Here is a 14,754-nt window from a genome sequence, read left to right as displayed (position 1 = left end):
AGCAGCTGTGCCCAGCCTGAAACAAGCTCTATTTGAAACCTCCAACAGCTGAACCCCTCCCAGCTACCCGCTGGCCAGCCCAGCCACCCCCTGCCCAAAATGACAAGTAGAGAAATGCAAGCAGCAACAAGCGTGCACACACACACCAACAAATCAGGGGTGAAGTGTAGAGTGGGAAAAAAATCCACTTGCCCAGTAACTCCCCAGGTCTCCAAACCTCCCAGCTCACAGCAGGAGGGCTCCCAGCCAGCAGAGCTTCGACAGAAACCCACCTTCCTCAAGCCCCACTCCCTTGGAGGACGCGATTTCCAAACCCTCTCTGGAAGGGAAACCCCCTCCGTCTTGAGACTGGACCGAGGATGGAGCAGTGGGGCCAGCTCCCCCGCTAAAGCTGGTGCCGCCCGTTCTCCATCAGGGAGCGCATTCACACACTCGCGCACACACTCATCCTTATTTATCCCCAGAAGAAAGAGTTGGGGTGGGAGGGGAGAACTGGGGCTGAGCCGGGGGCGCGGGCTCTCGGGGACGCCCAGGAAGCCCTGTCATGCCATCCGAGGGGGAGGCACTACCCCCACCCCCAGCTGAGGCCAAGGTGGCGCCCATCTGCTCTGCCTGGGTAACACCTGTAGCCATTTTTATCAGGGGATGTTTACGAGGCAGCAGCAGGTTTATTCTGAGTCCTCTTTCCTAAGGGAAAGAGTCGCTGATTTCCTCAGCCTGTATTTTTACCCCATGCCCCCAGGAGACTGGAGTCACGGGTGCTTTTCTCTTTTGCCCTAAGTCTCTCAGGAAGGAGGAGGGAAACAGAAACTTGGGAAGAGAGGGAGAAGACAGAGAAGGGGCTGGCATGGAATCCCCACCCCCTCCCCAGACATTTATTTCTTTTTTATCCTCGGGGAAAATGGAGTGGAGCAGGGGAGGGGAGGAGAGGAGGGGAAGTCACAGAACTGGCAAGCACATCAAGGCAGAGTGTAATTAATTGGTGCGTTAAGCTGCTGGGTTATGCTTTAGTACGAGTGAGCCGGGAGGAAAGATGATTTCTCAGAAGGGATTCTTTAATCCTCCCTAACACAGAGTCTGCAAATGAGACACAGCGTGTGGGGTGTCCAGCCCCCCCCCAAGAAAGCAAGGAATGAATTCTCCCAGGATTAAGCAGGAAAACCATGGGAAGTTAAGAGTGTTCAATATAACGGAGCCAATGCCTCTCCCCACCACCACCACCACCACCACCTCTCTCTCTCCCCCGATCTCTCTCGTCTCTCATTTCTCTCTCTCTCTCTCTACCTACATATGCCTTTTGTTCAAGGTATAAAGAGAAACTGCAGCCCCTACCTTTGAGTACAAACCCCAAGAGAGCTCGGTCTCTATCACCATAACAACAATTCCAAACATCCCAAAAATCAGAGCATAGTCACTCAGTCGCTTCCTCTTTTCAAACAGGGCCCTCCTGTGTCCCAGCTTATAGCCAATGTTTTGGTTTTTCCGCTTGTTGGCTTTGGGGAAGGTGGTGCTGCTGGCAGTGGTGCCGGCGTGCTGGTGGTTGTGGGTGGCGTTGGGGTGGTGGAGCAGGGTCTGATGGGCATGGTTGTCCTCCCGGGAGGAGATGATGATCTCGGGGGGGTTGCTGGGGCTGAAGAGCTGGAGGGGTTGGCCCTCGGGCTCAGCCTCAATGAGGTTCCTCCGGGAGGCGCTGAGGCGGCTGAGGGGCTTCATGACCCCACCGCTGTACTTGCAGGAGCTCATGGCGATCTCCGTGAAGGGGTTGCTGTCCCGCCGGTGCACCAGGGGGCTGGCCTGCCGGTGCCGGCCGCCTCCACCAGGCCCACTTGTGGCTGTGGAACTTGGAGAGTGGCCAAGCAAGTGGTCATTGAGATTGAGCTGGCTGCCTTGCCTGGAGGAAGGGTGGAGGATGGCGGTGGAGTTGGACGAAGGGGGTGCCCTGAAAGCAGTGGGAGAGGAGTGTAGCAGGCCGGGATGAACGGGCTGGCTCTGGAGTTGGGCGAGCTGAGACAGGGGATGCGGTGGCTGCTGCTGCTGTTGCTGCTGCTGCTGAAGCTGCAGAGGCTGAGGCTGCAACGGGGGTCCCGGGGGCTGCTGAGGGGCTGCTGGTGGTGCCGGCGGCGGTGGCGGCGGCGGCGGCTGCTGTTGTTGCTGCTCATCCCCGGAGGATGGACAGGGGCACTTGGGGTCTTCATCCAGGTCCCCCACCCCGGAGTCATGGAAGTGCCCAGAAGTGTCCATCTTGGGGCCTGGCTGGATTTCCTGCAGCACAGCCCCCCACCCCAAAGCCACCCTTGCTCCAAAGATGTCCTCAAAGAAAGCCAGGCATCCAAGCTCCCCCACCAGAGTGTCTTGGCTCCAGCCCTCTCTCTTTGGCTTGCTTCGGTTCTCTGGGGCTGCCTGGAGTCCAGACGCTGCCACTCAAGAATGCATTGTACTGGGCACGGAGGGAGGGCAGGAGGGGCGCTTGGAGAAAGAAGAAGAAGGGGGAAAAAGAACTCTGTCTCAGGAGGTGGTCCTCCAGGAGCGTGTGAGGCCAGGCTCAGCTTCACTCCTCGCTGGCTCAATAGCTTCGCTCTCCTCCTCCTGCCACTGTTATAGGGTAAGCCAAGCCCACTTATTAGCAGCTGGTCTCATTGGCTTGGCTTAACTCTCCAACCACCTCCTAACTCCGCCCCCCAGCATAGGCTCCTCCCCGGAGGAGGGGCCTGCCGCGCTCCGCTCCCTGCCCTGGCGGCAGCGCAGCGAGGGCTGGGAACTGTAGTTTCCGCTCGCCACCCTGGAGCTGAGCGGCTGCCCTCTTTCCTATGACAGGTATGGCAGAAACCCGGCAGCCCACGGCGATCCGGGATGTAAGCGCACGAGGCAGCGGGGGGCAGGGAGGAGGAGCCGAGGTCGTCCTACGGAGGGGCGCTATGCACCCGGATAAGAGGTCAAAAGGCAGGAAGACAGTTATTAATGGCCAGGGTCTGCCATAGGTTGTTTCACACATATTATCCAGCTACAACCTCCAGACACCCACGGAGGTGGGCATCGTGTTGCCATTTCACCAACTGATGCTCAGAGATACTGAGTAACAACCTCAAGGTCACAGAAGCAGAGGGCATCCACATCCAACTGACTCCAGGTAGACAAGCTCACTGACTGAACTGCCTGCAGTACGTGAGCAGGAGCATCTGTTATTTCTAAGCCTCACATCAACCCTATGAAGATGATGTCATTACTCTCCTTTTACAGATAAAACCCGTTTTTAAAAAAATCACTCAGGCACAGATATGTAATTTGCCAGCTGTCACCTTGTTTGTAATTAAGGCTGCTAGAATTCCAACCTGGGCCAGTCTAACCCCACAGTTCCCATACCATCTCCCAGGATGCCATTCCATGATGATGTTCAGGGCAGAGTGGTTGCTCCATAAATGTTGCTCAAACGATGGATGAGAACGAGCCAGAGAGAGGCTGTGGAGGAAGAACCGGCCTCCCCAAAGCACGATGTGTGATGTGGACTGTGACTCTGGCAGACTTGGAGTCACAGGAGGGTCTGGCAGGAAGACTGAAACCCCCCTGTGGTCACACCCCCCTGACCTGTCCCAAGCAGCTCTGAGAGTCAGAGCTGGGAACAGCTGCTGGCTTCCCAGGTTCAGAGCCATCATCAAGTATTTATTAAGCTCCCACTGTGTGCAAAGGGCGTTCCAAAAGAGATGGGGCCCCAGCTGAATTCACTTCCAGTTCTAAGTGCAGCAGACCCACGGGTCAGTGAGGAGGGGGCCATGATGAGATTCCCCAGGCACACCTGGGGCTTTAGGGGGCAGCGTCTTCCTGCATATCTCCTGTGTCTCCCATCACCCCTTGGCCTCTGGTAGGAAGGGGAAAGAGGAGGAAAGATACGCATATGCAAGTGCACACGACGTGTACATAGGTGTGCTCTCCCTGGCCCACAAACGTGCACACACGTGCACACACGCAGTGAGGTTCTAAAGCAGCTCTCCTGAATGGTGAGCGCCAAGTGGCCAGGTCATGGAGGGGCAAAGCTCCCCCCTAAGGAGCCCAGGCTATCCTCTGTATGCCAGTTCTCACCTCTCCAATCCTCTATCAGCCCTAATGCCTGAGAGCTAAGGATTACTTGAAAGCCACAACCCCAGAAACCTGCGTAATTATAATGACATAAGATAATCTTGATTATTGTTATTATTATCAGTGACAGGGTCACACCCCTGGCACTATAAGTCATAGCTCTGGGGCTCAGACACAAGCCTTGGGTCTCATGTGTCCTCCCACGCCCATGCTGGCCCTCGAGTACCCCCCCACACCCCACACCCTCGAGCATTCCCTGCCTTCCCTCCCCTTCCCTTCTGTCTTCTTGGTTCTCCTCCTTCCATCCCTAAACAGAGCCACCTATTTGGTTAAGGCTCCAGATCATATCCTTAGGCTCAATGATTTCCTAATAAATTATCAGTACTGTGTTGTCAGCAGCAGAAATGTGCTGCTAGTATTACTCCTCTCTGCTGGAAGCAGCATCTGGGCTGTGGAAAATCCATGTTTAAGGACAGATTCCAGATCTGGGTATTTCTGTGCCCGCTCCACCACCAATACCTGTCTTCTTCTCAGTTTACCCTTTTGAGCCAGCCTCCTGCCCCCAGATCCCCTGGCCCTTCCAGCTGGATCCAGTGGGAACTGGGAGCTCAGTATGTTGTGCTCACATGGATTGGTATGAGAAACACCTGGAGAGGATTATCTACCAGAGCCAAAGACTGATTAGAGACTCATCTAGAAAAGGGCTGGTTCCTAGTCAGATTCGTTAACCACTGATGCAGCTCACGCCCCTTGATACAACTACCCTGTTAGAATAGGAAGAGAATGGTGTCATGGTAACATTTGGGGCTCTGGAGTCAGACTGCCCAGCTGGAGCCCCTCTCCTACTGGCAGTGGCTGTGTGGCCTTCTGAGCCTCAGCTTCCCACTCTATAAAATGGGAGCGATAAGGGCCCCTACATCCTGCAAGTCAGTATGAGTGGACTATCTCACCAGACTACACATGCAGGCCGGAAGCTGGTGTGCTGGAGCTGGCTGGTACTGGCTCATAAAAGACAGTGATGTGGAGTTCCCCTCGTGGCTCAGCAGACACGAATCTGACTAGGAACCATGAGGTTGTGGGTTCGATCCCTGGCCTCGCTCCATGGGTTAAGGATCTGACATTGCCATGAGCTGTGGTGTAGGTCACAGACAGGGCTCGGATCCTGCATTGCTGTGGCTGTGGCATAGGTCAGCAACTACAGCTCCAATTCTACCCAAACTCCACCTGCCACAGGTGCAGCCCTAAAAAGAAAAAAAAAAAAAAAAAAAAGACAATGGTGCGTATCTCTTCCCAGCTCTATGACCAGAGCTGTCACGTTGATAGTTTGAAATCACCAATGATGAGAGTGTTTACACCACAGGAATGGGCAAACCCCACAAATCAGGGCTGACGTTTTCCTTCATGTCCAAGTCCACACCTTGAAGAAGGGACTCTTCTCTCAAGCAAATCAGGCCTCTTAAGTCTGTCAAGATGAAGGCTGAGGGGGTGTGGTGTAGTTTCTCATTCCAGAGAGTACAGAGAAAGTGAACAAGGACAGGCTCACCAAACCCAGTAAGGTAAAGGTGGCCTTTGGACACACCAGCTCCACATCAGGTGTGCTGTTGCTCTGCCCCTGCCCTCCTTTCCACATTCACTTCTCACCACTTCCCTCTTTGTGTGTGTGTGTTTGCCTTTACTAGGGCTGCTCCCTCAGCATATGGGGGTCCCCAGTCTAGGGGTCCAATTGGAGCTGTAGGTGCCGACCTACACCAGAGCCATGGCAACGTGGGATCCGAGCTGCGTCTGCAACCTACACCACAGCTCATGGCAACGCCGGATCCTTAACCTGCTGAACAAGGCCAGGGATCAAACCCGCAACCTCATGGTTCCTAGTCAGATTCGTTAACCACTGCGCCACGACGGGAACTCCTCACCACTTCCCTCTTTAAGGCCCCAAAATACTTGCTTTTTTTTTTTTTTTGTCTTTTTAGGGCCGCACTCGCCACACATGGAAGTTCCCAGGCTAGGGGTTGAATCAGAGCTGTAGCCTCCAACCAACACCACAGCCACAGCAACGATAGACCTGAGCTGCATCTTCAACCTACACCACAGCCCACGGCAACGCCAGATCATTAACCCACTGAGCGAGGCCAGGGAATGAACCCTCAACCTCATGGATGATAGATTTGTTTCCGCTAAGCCACAGTGGGAACTCCCCCCAAAATACTCGCTTCTTGTACTTCATCCAATAAGCCACCCTATATCATATCTCCATGCCTTTACCCATGCTATTCCTTCTGCCTGGCATGCCCTTCCCACACTTCTTCATCTAACGCATTGCATTTTGCCCTTCAAGACTGGGCTCACAGGTCTTCTTTCCGGGAAGTCTCTCCCAAGCTCCCCAAATCCAGAGCAGGCCCTTCTTCTGTATGTGCAGTACCCCCATCTTTATCAAACAGTATAGCTGTTATGTCTTTGTGTGTTCTTGTCCCCCTAGACTGTGACCTCTTTAAGGGCAGGAATGATGTTTTCTCCATCCCTGGATCTACAGCTCTTGCACAGAACCTGGCACATAATAGATGCTTGATAAAGATTCATTGAACTAAACTAAACTGAACAGAACTTGAAATCTTGGAGAGATGATTTGGAGGCAAATAAGAGGAAGTCATAACACTTTCCACAGTAAATAATAACCACAATTTCCCCATCAGTGAAGTGAGATAGATGATTTCTCTAAGATCACTCAGCTTTAAAATCATATAATCTATGGTCTGTGGAATTTGTTACCCTCAAACGCAGGGCTGATTGAAAATGGGTTTAAGAAAAGTGGAGTTCCCATCATGGTGCAGCAAAAACGAATCTGACTAGGAACCATGAGGAGGTTGCAGGTTCCATCCCTGGCCTCACTCAGTGGGCTAAGGATCCGGTATTGCCGTGGGCTGTGGTGTAGGTTGCAGATACAGCTCAGATCCTGCGTTGCTGTGGCTGTGGCATAGGCCAGCAGCTGTAGCTCTGATTCGACCTCTGGCCTGGGAAACTCCATATGCCGCAGGTGTGGCCTTAAAAAGAAAAAAAAAAAAGTAAGAAAAATAATGACGTGGTTTATATGACTGTCTTTCCCACGAAGCTGTGGACTTCTTGAGCACAGAGAAGGGGTCCAATTTCTTTCTGTATCCTTAGCACTGAGCAGGGTATCTGGCCATGGATATACTCAGTATAGGTTTATCGGATTGATGGATAAATAGGTGAATGAGTGGATGGATGGATGGATGACTGCATGGATGAGTGCATGGATGGATGGGTTGATGGGTGGGTAGGTAGGCGGGCAGGTGATGGATGGATGGATAGACAGACAGATGGAGTTTAGACAAAATGACAGACAATAGTGGAATTTTTAGGAAAGCTAGTGGTGTTTAAGGGCTATCTTAACCTTCCAGGGACAGAAGTAGCATAAAGATCAACCACGCCTCCCTCAGACCCTGGGTGGTTGGGTCAGAGACAGCACTGGGCCGAACGGTTCATTAGCCCACCCAGGTTCGATCATTTTTGTGTTGTTATCCAGGAGTTTTGTTCCTGGATCAATCAATGGAGTTTTGTTTTTTGTTTTGTTTTGTTTTTTTTTATTTTAAACCCTGTGTTTGCATAGGACTTTAGAATTCCCCAACTGTTTTCACATAAAGTACTCCACGTGCATCTCCTAGTAGCCAGGAAGGCAAGCCAGGCAGGTTCTACTGCTCAACCCTTGACATTCTCACTCCCATAAACCAAAGTGCAGAAAGGTTGAAGTGACTTGCCCAGGATCGCCAGTGAGTCATGGAGTTGAACCTGGATGCTTCCCACCCCTAGACTCATGCTCTTTCGTCTCCATTAGTGCTGCCTGCAATGCCACTCCAGCCCTTGCTGTGTCCAGTCCTTCTAGAATTTCAGGAAGGGTTATTTCAGGAGGGCACAATGCTGCCTCCACACAACGCCCTCCCAGACCCCCGCCCTCCTTCCTGCTCCTTCTCCCTCATTTGCCATCATCTCCCTCTTCTGCATTCCTTTAGCACTTTATTTGTACCTCTCTGGGGATACTTTTCACCTCTGGCTTTGTATTGGCATCGTCTGTGTACATGCCTTTTCTCCCCTGTTTTTAATTTACACCATAAGCTCCTTGGTGACAGGAGCCTGGGGTGTAAACTGTAAAACACATACACACTCCCATTGCACCTCACCCCACACCCTGATTGTTGAGTCAGGAAGTGAGTGAATTTCTGCACAAGTGAGAGTTCAGGGCACCTTGACCCTGGACACAGTGCCTTCCCCTTACCTACGCCGCTGGCCACAACGAGTGCCAATCTGTAAGCATAGGTCTCTCACCCATTCTTTTCTCTGAATCCCTGAACACCCAGACCCCGAGGTGAGGACTCGCCTAACTAAACCCCACCCATGCTTCCCCAAGCCACAGCAGAAAAAGGGAGACAGGGAGTTCCCGTTGTGGCACAGCGGAAATGAATCCGACTAGGAACCAGGAGGTTGCAGGTTCAATCCCTGGCCTCGCTCAGTGGGTTAAGGATCCAGCATTGCCAAGAGCAGTGGTGTAGATTGCAGACGCAGCTCAGATCCCCCACTGCTGGCTGTGGTGTAAGCTGGCAGCTACAGCTCCGATTGGACCCTTAGCCTGCGATCCTCCATATGCTGCGGGTATGGCCCTAAAAAGTGGGGAGAAAAAAAAATGAGACAGAACCACAGCACATCTCACCTGCCTCCAGGCTACCCACCAACAGCTCTTCATACCATCTCCTCCAGGATCCTGCTTTGGTGGAAAACAACTACAACTTTTGAGCCTTGTCTCCGTTTCGCTACAAAAGAGACATACAGCTCAACATCTCACGCCCTGGTGCATTCACTGAGGGCCTGATCTGTACATATGCGGTCCCAACAAACCCGTGGGGTTAGATTAGAATCCCCACTCTACAGATGGGGAAACTGAGTTAAGTTTTGGAGAAGGCAAATGGCTTGCTTTCGTTCTCAATGGAGGCAAGAAGCCACACCCTGAGCCAAAGAGGACTGTCCACTTGCAGGTCACCCTCCCCATTCAGCCACCGCCACTGGGCTTCTTCCCCTTCCAGAGGAAGCATTCTTCCTGCCCGCCCAAGTTCTCCATGAAACCCCCTCTAACAATAAGGGATGGGGGTAGGTTTCAAAAGAATAGCTCCATGGAGACCTGTCTAAAGGGAGGGTGACGATTCCAGTCTTTGGCCATGGAGAGAAGACAGAGTGGGGCAGGCAGGCAGGGCTGCTGGGAGCAGCCTTGGCTGGAAATTCAACCCATCTCCCTTAAGGCTGCCACCTTCCTGCCAGTGACCACATGGCATAAGCCTGAGCCTATATAACTAGACCCAGTCATGCCTTTCTTTTTTTTTTTTTTTTGTCTTTTGTCTTTTTTGTTGTTGTTGTTGTTGTTATTGTTGCTATTTCTTGGGCCGCTCCCGCGGCATATGGAGGTTCCCAGGCTAGGGGTTGAATCAGAGCTGTAGCCACCGGCCTACGCCAGAGCCACAGCAACGCGGGATCCGAGCCGCGTCTGCAACCTACAGCACAGCTCACGGCAACGCCGGATCGTTAACCCACTGAGCAAGGGCAGGGACCGAACCCGCAACCTCATGGTTCCTAGTCGGATTCGTTAACCACTGCGCCACGACGGGAACTCCAGTCATGCCTTTCTTGTTTTGTGACAATCGAGATACATTTCAAAGTGCTTCTCCTGACCCTTTCTCCATGGCTTTGGTGTGAGAACTTGCTGTTTTGCCCAGATGATTCAGTCCGGATGGGAACGTTTATTTGAGAGGTCAAAGGACAAATAAAAAGTGCTGATACAGTATCTGGAAAGAATACATGGAAAATGGGCACAGGGCCCCAACATCTTGTCACTATGATGTCTTGCCAGGCTCACAGAGAGTTGGTTCTAGGGGCACACACTTTGCAAACTGTAAAGTGCTACCTAGGTAGATTAGGCAAGTGCAAGGACCTTGATGACCTTGGTGGGTGAGGAAGAGCCCATGGAGACCCTGCTTGGCCAATACTCAGCATCTGACTCTCATCCCTGGATTTGGGGCAGGTCCTAGGGACCTGTCTGCTCAGGGCTAAGTCAGTGGAGAGAGCCCATGGCTGGCCTGTCCTGGGTGGGCGGGTGTGTGGGCTCCCAGCTCCACACTGCAGTGTAGTTGATGGCACCCTTCCCAGCTCCAACCAGAAATTCAGGTGGCATTTCTGTCTGTCTTATCCACTGCTGAATCCCCAGTGCATGGCATGGAGCATGCTCTCAATTAAGATTTACTGATTAAGGCAGCCTCCTAGTCCCAGTCCCAAAAGGCTCCGAGAAAAACATTATCTCTAACGGCATCCCAAACCCAGAGCCGGCCCCTAAGCTGCCCAAGAGAGGGCCCAGAACCAGGGAAGCCCCAGGCCCCAGGCACGGAGGGGGGCAGCACACTCTGTGGCCCCTGCTGAACCACCCTCCTTCAGTCAGAGTCGAGAGTGAAGGACAGATCCCCAGAGCCTGGCTGGTGACCCGGGCGAGAGCCTTCTAAGCCAGCCGGCGCCTTCAGCCTTCCCCAGACTCCCGTTGGCCAGTGGCAGCTCAAGCGGGAAGGTACGGGGCAGCTCCGCGCCCAGCTCGGGCTCTGAGATTGAGGCCCCCCGCTGATGCTCACCCACCTGGGGCCCAGCAACCTGCGGCGGATTTACGAGGAGTGTGGCGACCTCTGCTGGTGGTAAGTGCACATAGCTCCGCACGCCGGGCACCTCGGGAGGCGGAGGGCCATCTCGAACCACCGAAGGCGCCCTTAAGTTTCTTCCCCCTTCCGTGGAGACCAGGAGCCTACATCCGGTGCCAGGATCCACCTTTGTGAACATTTTGCAAAGGTGGCTCCTGTCTGGAGAGTTCTTTGAATTTGTCCATCACTGGAAAAGAATATACTTCCCCTATTATCTGTCCCAAGTGAGCCAGCCTAACAGGCCTGAGAGAGGGAATGGACCACAGAGATGCTTAGGTCCCCACCTTACTAGCAAGAGAAAAAGACCTCGCAGAGATGGGAGGTGACTTGCCTAAGCTTACATGTTTAGTTAAGGACAAAGCCGGGACCGAATCAGGGTCCCCTGATGTAGTCCTTTCAAAGCGCCAGCATCTCAGGAACTTTCAGGCATCCAAGAACACAGCTCAGCACATCTACTCCCTCCCTGCTCTCTCACTGTGGGCATCCCAAACCGAAGCTCCCAGCTACATCTCCACTCCAAGACACTGCTCGTCAATGAGAAAAAGTCCCCTCTCCCCACACCAACATTCACTGGGCAAAGCCCGCAGCCAAGGCCTTCCGTGCCGGCACTTTGATATGAATAATGCAAAAGGGCAGGCATCTCCCTGCCTCCCTGCCTTTCTTTGCCTTCCTTCTCTCCCGGTAAAGGTGAAAGCCGGAGGGTTGCTATGGACACTGCACTCAGGCGCTCCCTCCTCAGTAATAATCCGGAGCCGCCCTCCCTGCTGGAGTCTGAGTCTCTAATTGCCAAGCCTAGGAGGCAGCAGGATGCCTCACAGGAGGTACCAGGCAGCTGGAAGAGCCCGAGGATTAGATGAGCTAAGGGGGAAGGAGAGAGTGACAAGACGGAAATCACCTGAAATTGGAAGCAGCAAACTCGACCTGCATAGCTGGATCGACAAAACCAGTGTTGATTTAGCCAGAATTAGAAAAGCGTGTGTGTCTTAAAAGGATCCCCATCAAATCCGACACTTAATCACTGCGGCCAGTCTCTCCGGCAGGATGCTGAGGGGAAGGAGGGGGGGAAGGGGAGGCCCCACAGCTGTGTGTGTGAGCAGTGTCTGCAGGAAGGACCTTCACAGGCCTTTTGCTCTTCGATAAGAACAGGCATGGGTCCAGGAGCTTTTCTGAGCTGGACTCTTGGCCCCTCTGCTGCCCCGTGGGCAGAAGCACCCCCGCTCCCCACTGCCACACAGCCCCCCTCACCGATCCTCCCCAGGAGATCGGCTCATTCACACCATTGCTAGCTTCCCCACCACGTGAACGGAGCATGCGCCTCCCCCATTAGGATCCCGCCACGTGACCAGAGGACTGTCACCTCAAATCCTGTCCCTGACGTGAGAACCGGAGCCTATCACCTCCAAGAACATCCCCTCTAAGAGATCAGAACACCGTCATGGCTATTCTTGTCCCCACCCTGAGAACAAAGGCTTTTTCTCCACCATTGGGCTCTCCTTTTTTTTTCTTTTTTTTTCTTTTTTTTTTAATGGCCACACCCGCAGCATATGGAGGTTCCCAGGCTAGGGGTGAAATCAGAGCTACAGCCGTTGGCCTATGCCACAGCCGCAGCAATGCAGGATCTGAGCCTTGTCTGCGACATCACAGCTCATGCCAACACTGGATCCTTAACCCACTGAGCGAAGTCAGGGATCGAACCTGCAACCTCACGGTTACTAGTCGGCTTCGTTTCCACTGTGCCACAATGGGAACTCCCATCCACCATTGGGCTCTCTCGAAATCAGAACATTGTCACCTCTATCCATGTCCCATGGCTGCCCACCCACACATCAGACCCAGTCACTGAGACCACAAGACTCCATAGAGCCACGCAGACTCAGGGCCAACAGGAGGGTCTTTCCTCTGTTTTCAACCCAAAGCCACGTGCTGCCCAGGACAGCCAGCTTCACCCTCCAGCGCCCCCAGGGGCCACAAGAACCTTTAAAGAGGGCCCGTGGGAAAGCACATGGGGTCCTACAAGTCACTGGAGGTGTGTTGGTGGCTAGAGTGGCCTTCTGTGGGCTGTGCTTGTCTCAGAGCTCAGCCTTTAGGAGGCAGAGTTAGCCTTGTGGTGCCCCGACCACCACTACAAACCACCCCCTCGGGGGCATTCATGCTGGAGGAAGAGTGTGAATGGACCAGGGAAACCCCAACTCAAACCCCAAAGACGCTTGAGAGAGAAAGATATAGATGATACAGAGAGAGATCTAAACACACACACACACACACACGGTCCAAAAAGACTGACGACGGGCATGATCAAAGACGTCCACATCCCCACATGGACCAATATTTCTCTCATTGTTTAATTTCCAGCATTCAATACAATGAAACAGAATCGAAAGCTCTTTCCCTCCCAGACCCTATAATGGAAATTCCAAGACTTACCTTGAAAAGAGGGCCACAGGGTCGCTCCCAGAAGTGGGCGCAGGGCAGTCGGCTAGGCACACGCACTAGCGGTAAGTCATTCTGACACTGACTTCATACCAAGTGGAACTCCAACCTGCACCTCAGGAGAACCACAAATCACTCCCCATCCTGGACCACGGGGAGCTCCAAAGTAGTCCTTACCAAATGCAGGGGGTCTGCTGTGCGGGGCAGGAGGAGACCCAGCCACTGCCAGTGAGACACGGTGCAGTGATGAATTCCCCTGTGAGGGGAGCCACAGCCCAGCCTGGGACTCCCCTTTGCATTCCAGAGCCTGGGGTGAGTTTTTCTAAAGGACACTAAAGAAGTGGGGAGACCTCAATTTTGGCACATGCTTTATAAGCACAGGAGCTCCATGCAATCGGGTGGACAATCCAGACCTGGCCTCTGCCCTCCACCTTGGGAGTCTTTTCTTGCTGCTCATGAGCTCAGTAGATTCTCTGGGGAGTCCAGAGAAGAGAGAACACTTTCGTCCTGCCTGTCACTGGATGGGGGAAGGGAACATGTGGGCTCAAGGACACTCTTTCCATTGCCCCAATACCAGGCCTGGCCCACAGATCAGAAATAGAGTCAACCAGGAGTTCCCATTGTGGCTCAGCAGGTTAAGAACCCGACTGGTATCCATGAGGATACAGGTTCAATCCCTCGTCCCGCTCGGTGGGTTAAGGACCCCGCGTTGCCGAGAGCTGTGGTGTAGGTCACAGACATGGCTTGGATCCCGAGTTGCTGTAGCTGTGGTGTAGGCCGGCAATTGCAGCCCTGATTAGACCCCTAGCCTGGGAAACTCCATGTGCCACAGGTGCAGCTCTAAAAAGCAATGAAAGAAAGAAAGAGAGAGAGAGACAGAGAGAGAAAGGAAGGAAGGAGGAAAGGAAGGAAGGAATAGAAAGAAAGAAAGAATGAAAGAAAGAAAAAGAATAGATTCAACCAACACTTTTGGGGGCATCTACCAAGCCCCAGGCAACATGCAGCCACTTCTCACCGACCCTGCGACCCTCTGCCAGTTGGTTCCTGTTGTCCCCATTCACAAAGAGAAACTGAGAGGCCTAGGGGACTCGCCCAAGATTAAAATAACTGACTTTCAGACTCCAAAGCCCCAGTGCCCTCATCCTGACCATTTTTCCGTCTGGTGTTTGAAAGTCACACTCAGAATGGGACTGAGATGAGACCATACATCTCAGAAAGCACACATGCCAAAAATAAGCCATTATTCTAACTGGGGAGTTTTTCCTACAATTTAGGAAACCTTGCCACCTCTGATTGTCTCTGAAACTGTGTTCCCAGAAGTGAATTTCTGACAAGTTCTGGCAATCTCTGTGGCCCGTCATGGGGGCTCCTGGGAGGCCTGGCGAGCGCTAATCCTCTTTCTTAGTACAATGCCTTTTTCCTCCTGCAGACCTAGTGATTAAGCCTCCTGGGGGCTCCGGGACCTGGCAAACGTGAGCCCCAGAGGGTGAGAAAGGCCAGCGGCTTCCTACACGTC

The 14,754-nt window shown here is 53.1% G+C and overlaps 1 protein-coding gene across 4 annotated transcripts in view; it reads right to left on the bottom strand.

The window, feature by feature from the left end:
- KCNN3 (potassium calcium-activated channel subfamily N member 3) overlaps positions 1 to 13,893 on the bottom strand; it is a 190,298-nt gene extending 176,405 nt beyond the window's left edge. For 2 of the 4 annotated variants that reach the window (XM_047784444.1, XM_047784443.1), the window contains exon 1: positions 1,333 to 3,062. In XM_047784444.1, the coding sequence (XP_047640400.1) occupies positions 1,333 to 2,241 (909 nt within the window). In that variant the 5' untranslated portion in view covers positions 2,242 to 3,062. Of the gene's footprint in view, positions 1 to 272; positions 528 to 1,332; positions 3,063 to 13,232 lie in introns of those variants that run through there. The other 2 variants (XM_047784446.1, XM_047784447.1) reach the window with 2 other exon arrangements.
- Between the last annotated feature and the right edge of the window lie 861 nt (positions 13,894 to 14,754).

The sequence above is a fragment of the Phacochoerus africanus genome, chromosome 6 (assembly GCF_016906955.1).
Source record: "Phacochoerus africanus isolate WHEZ1 chromosome 6, ROS_Pafr_v1, whole genome shotgun sequence".
NCBI classification, from domain to species: domain Eukaryota; kingdom Metazoa; phylum Chordata; class Mammalia; order Artiodactyla; family Suidae; genus Phacochoerus; species Phacochoerus africanus.
This window is presented reverse-complemented; position numbering and strand designations above follow the sequence as displayed.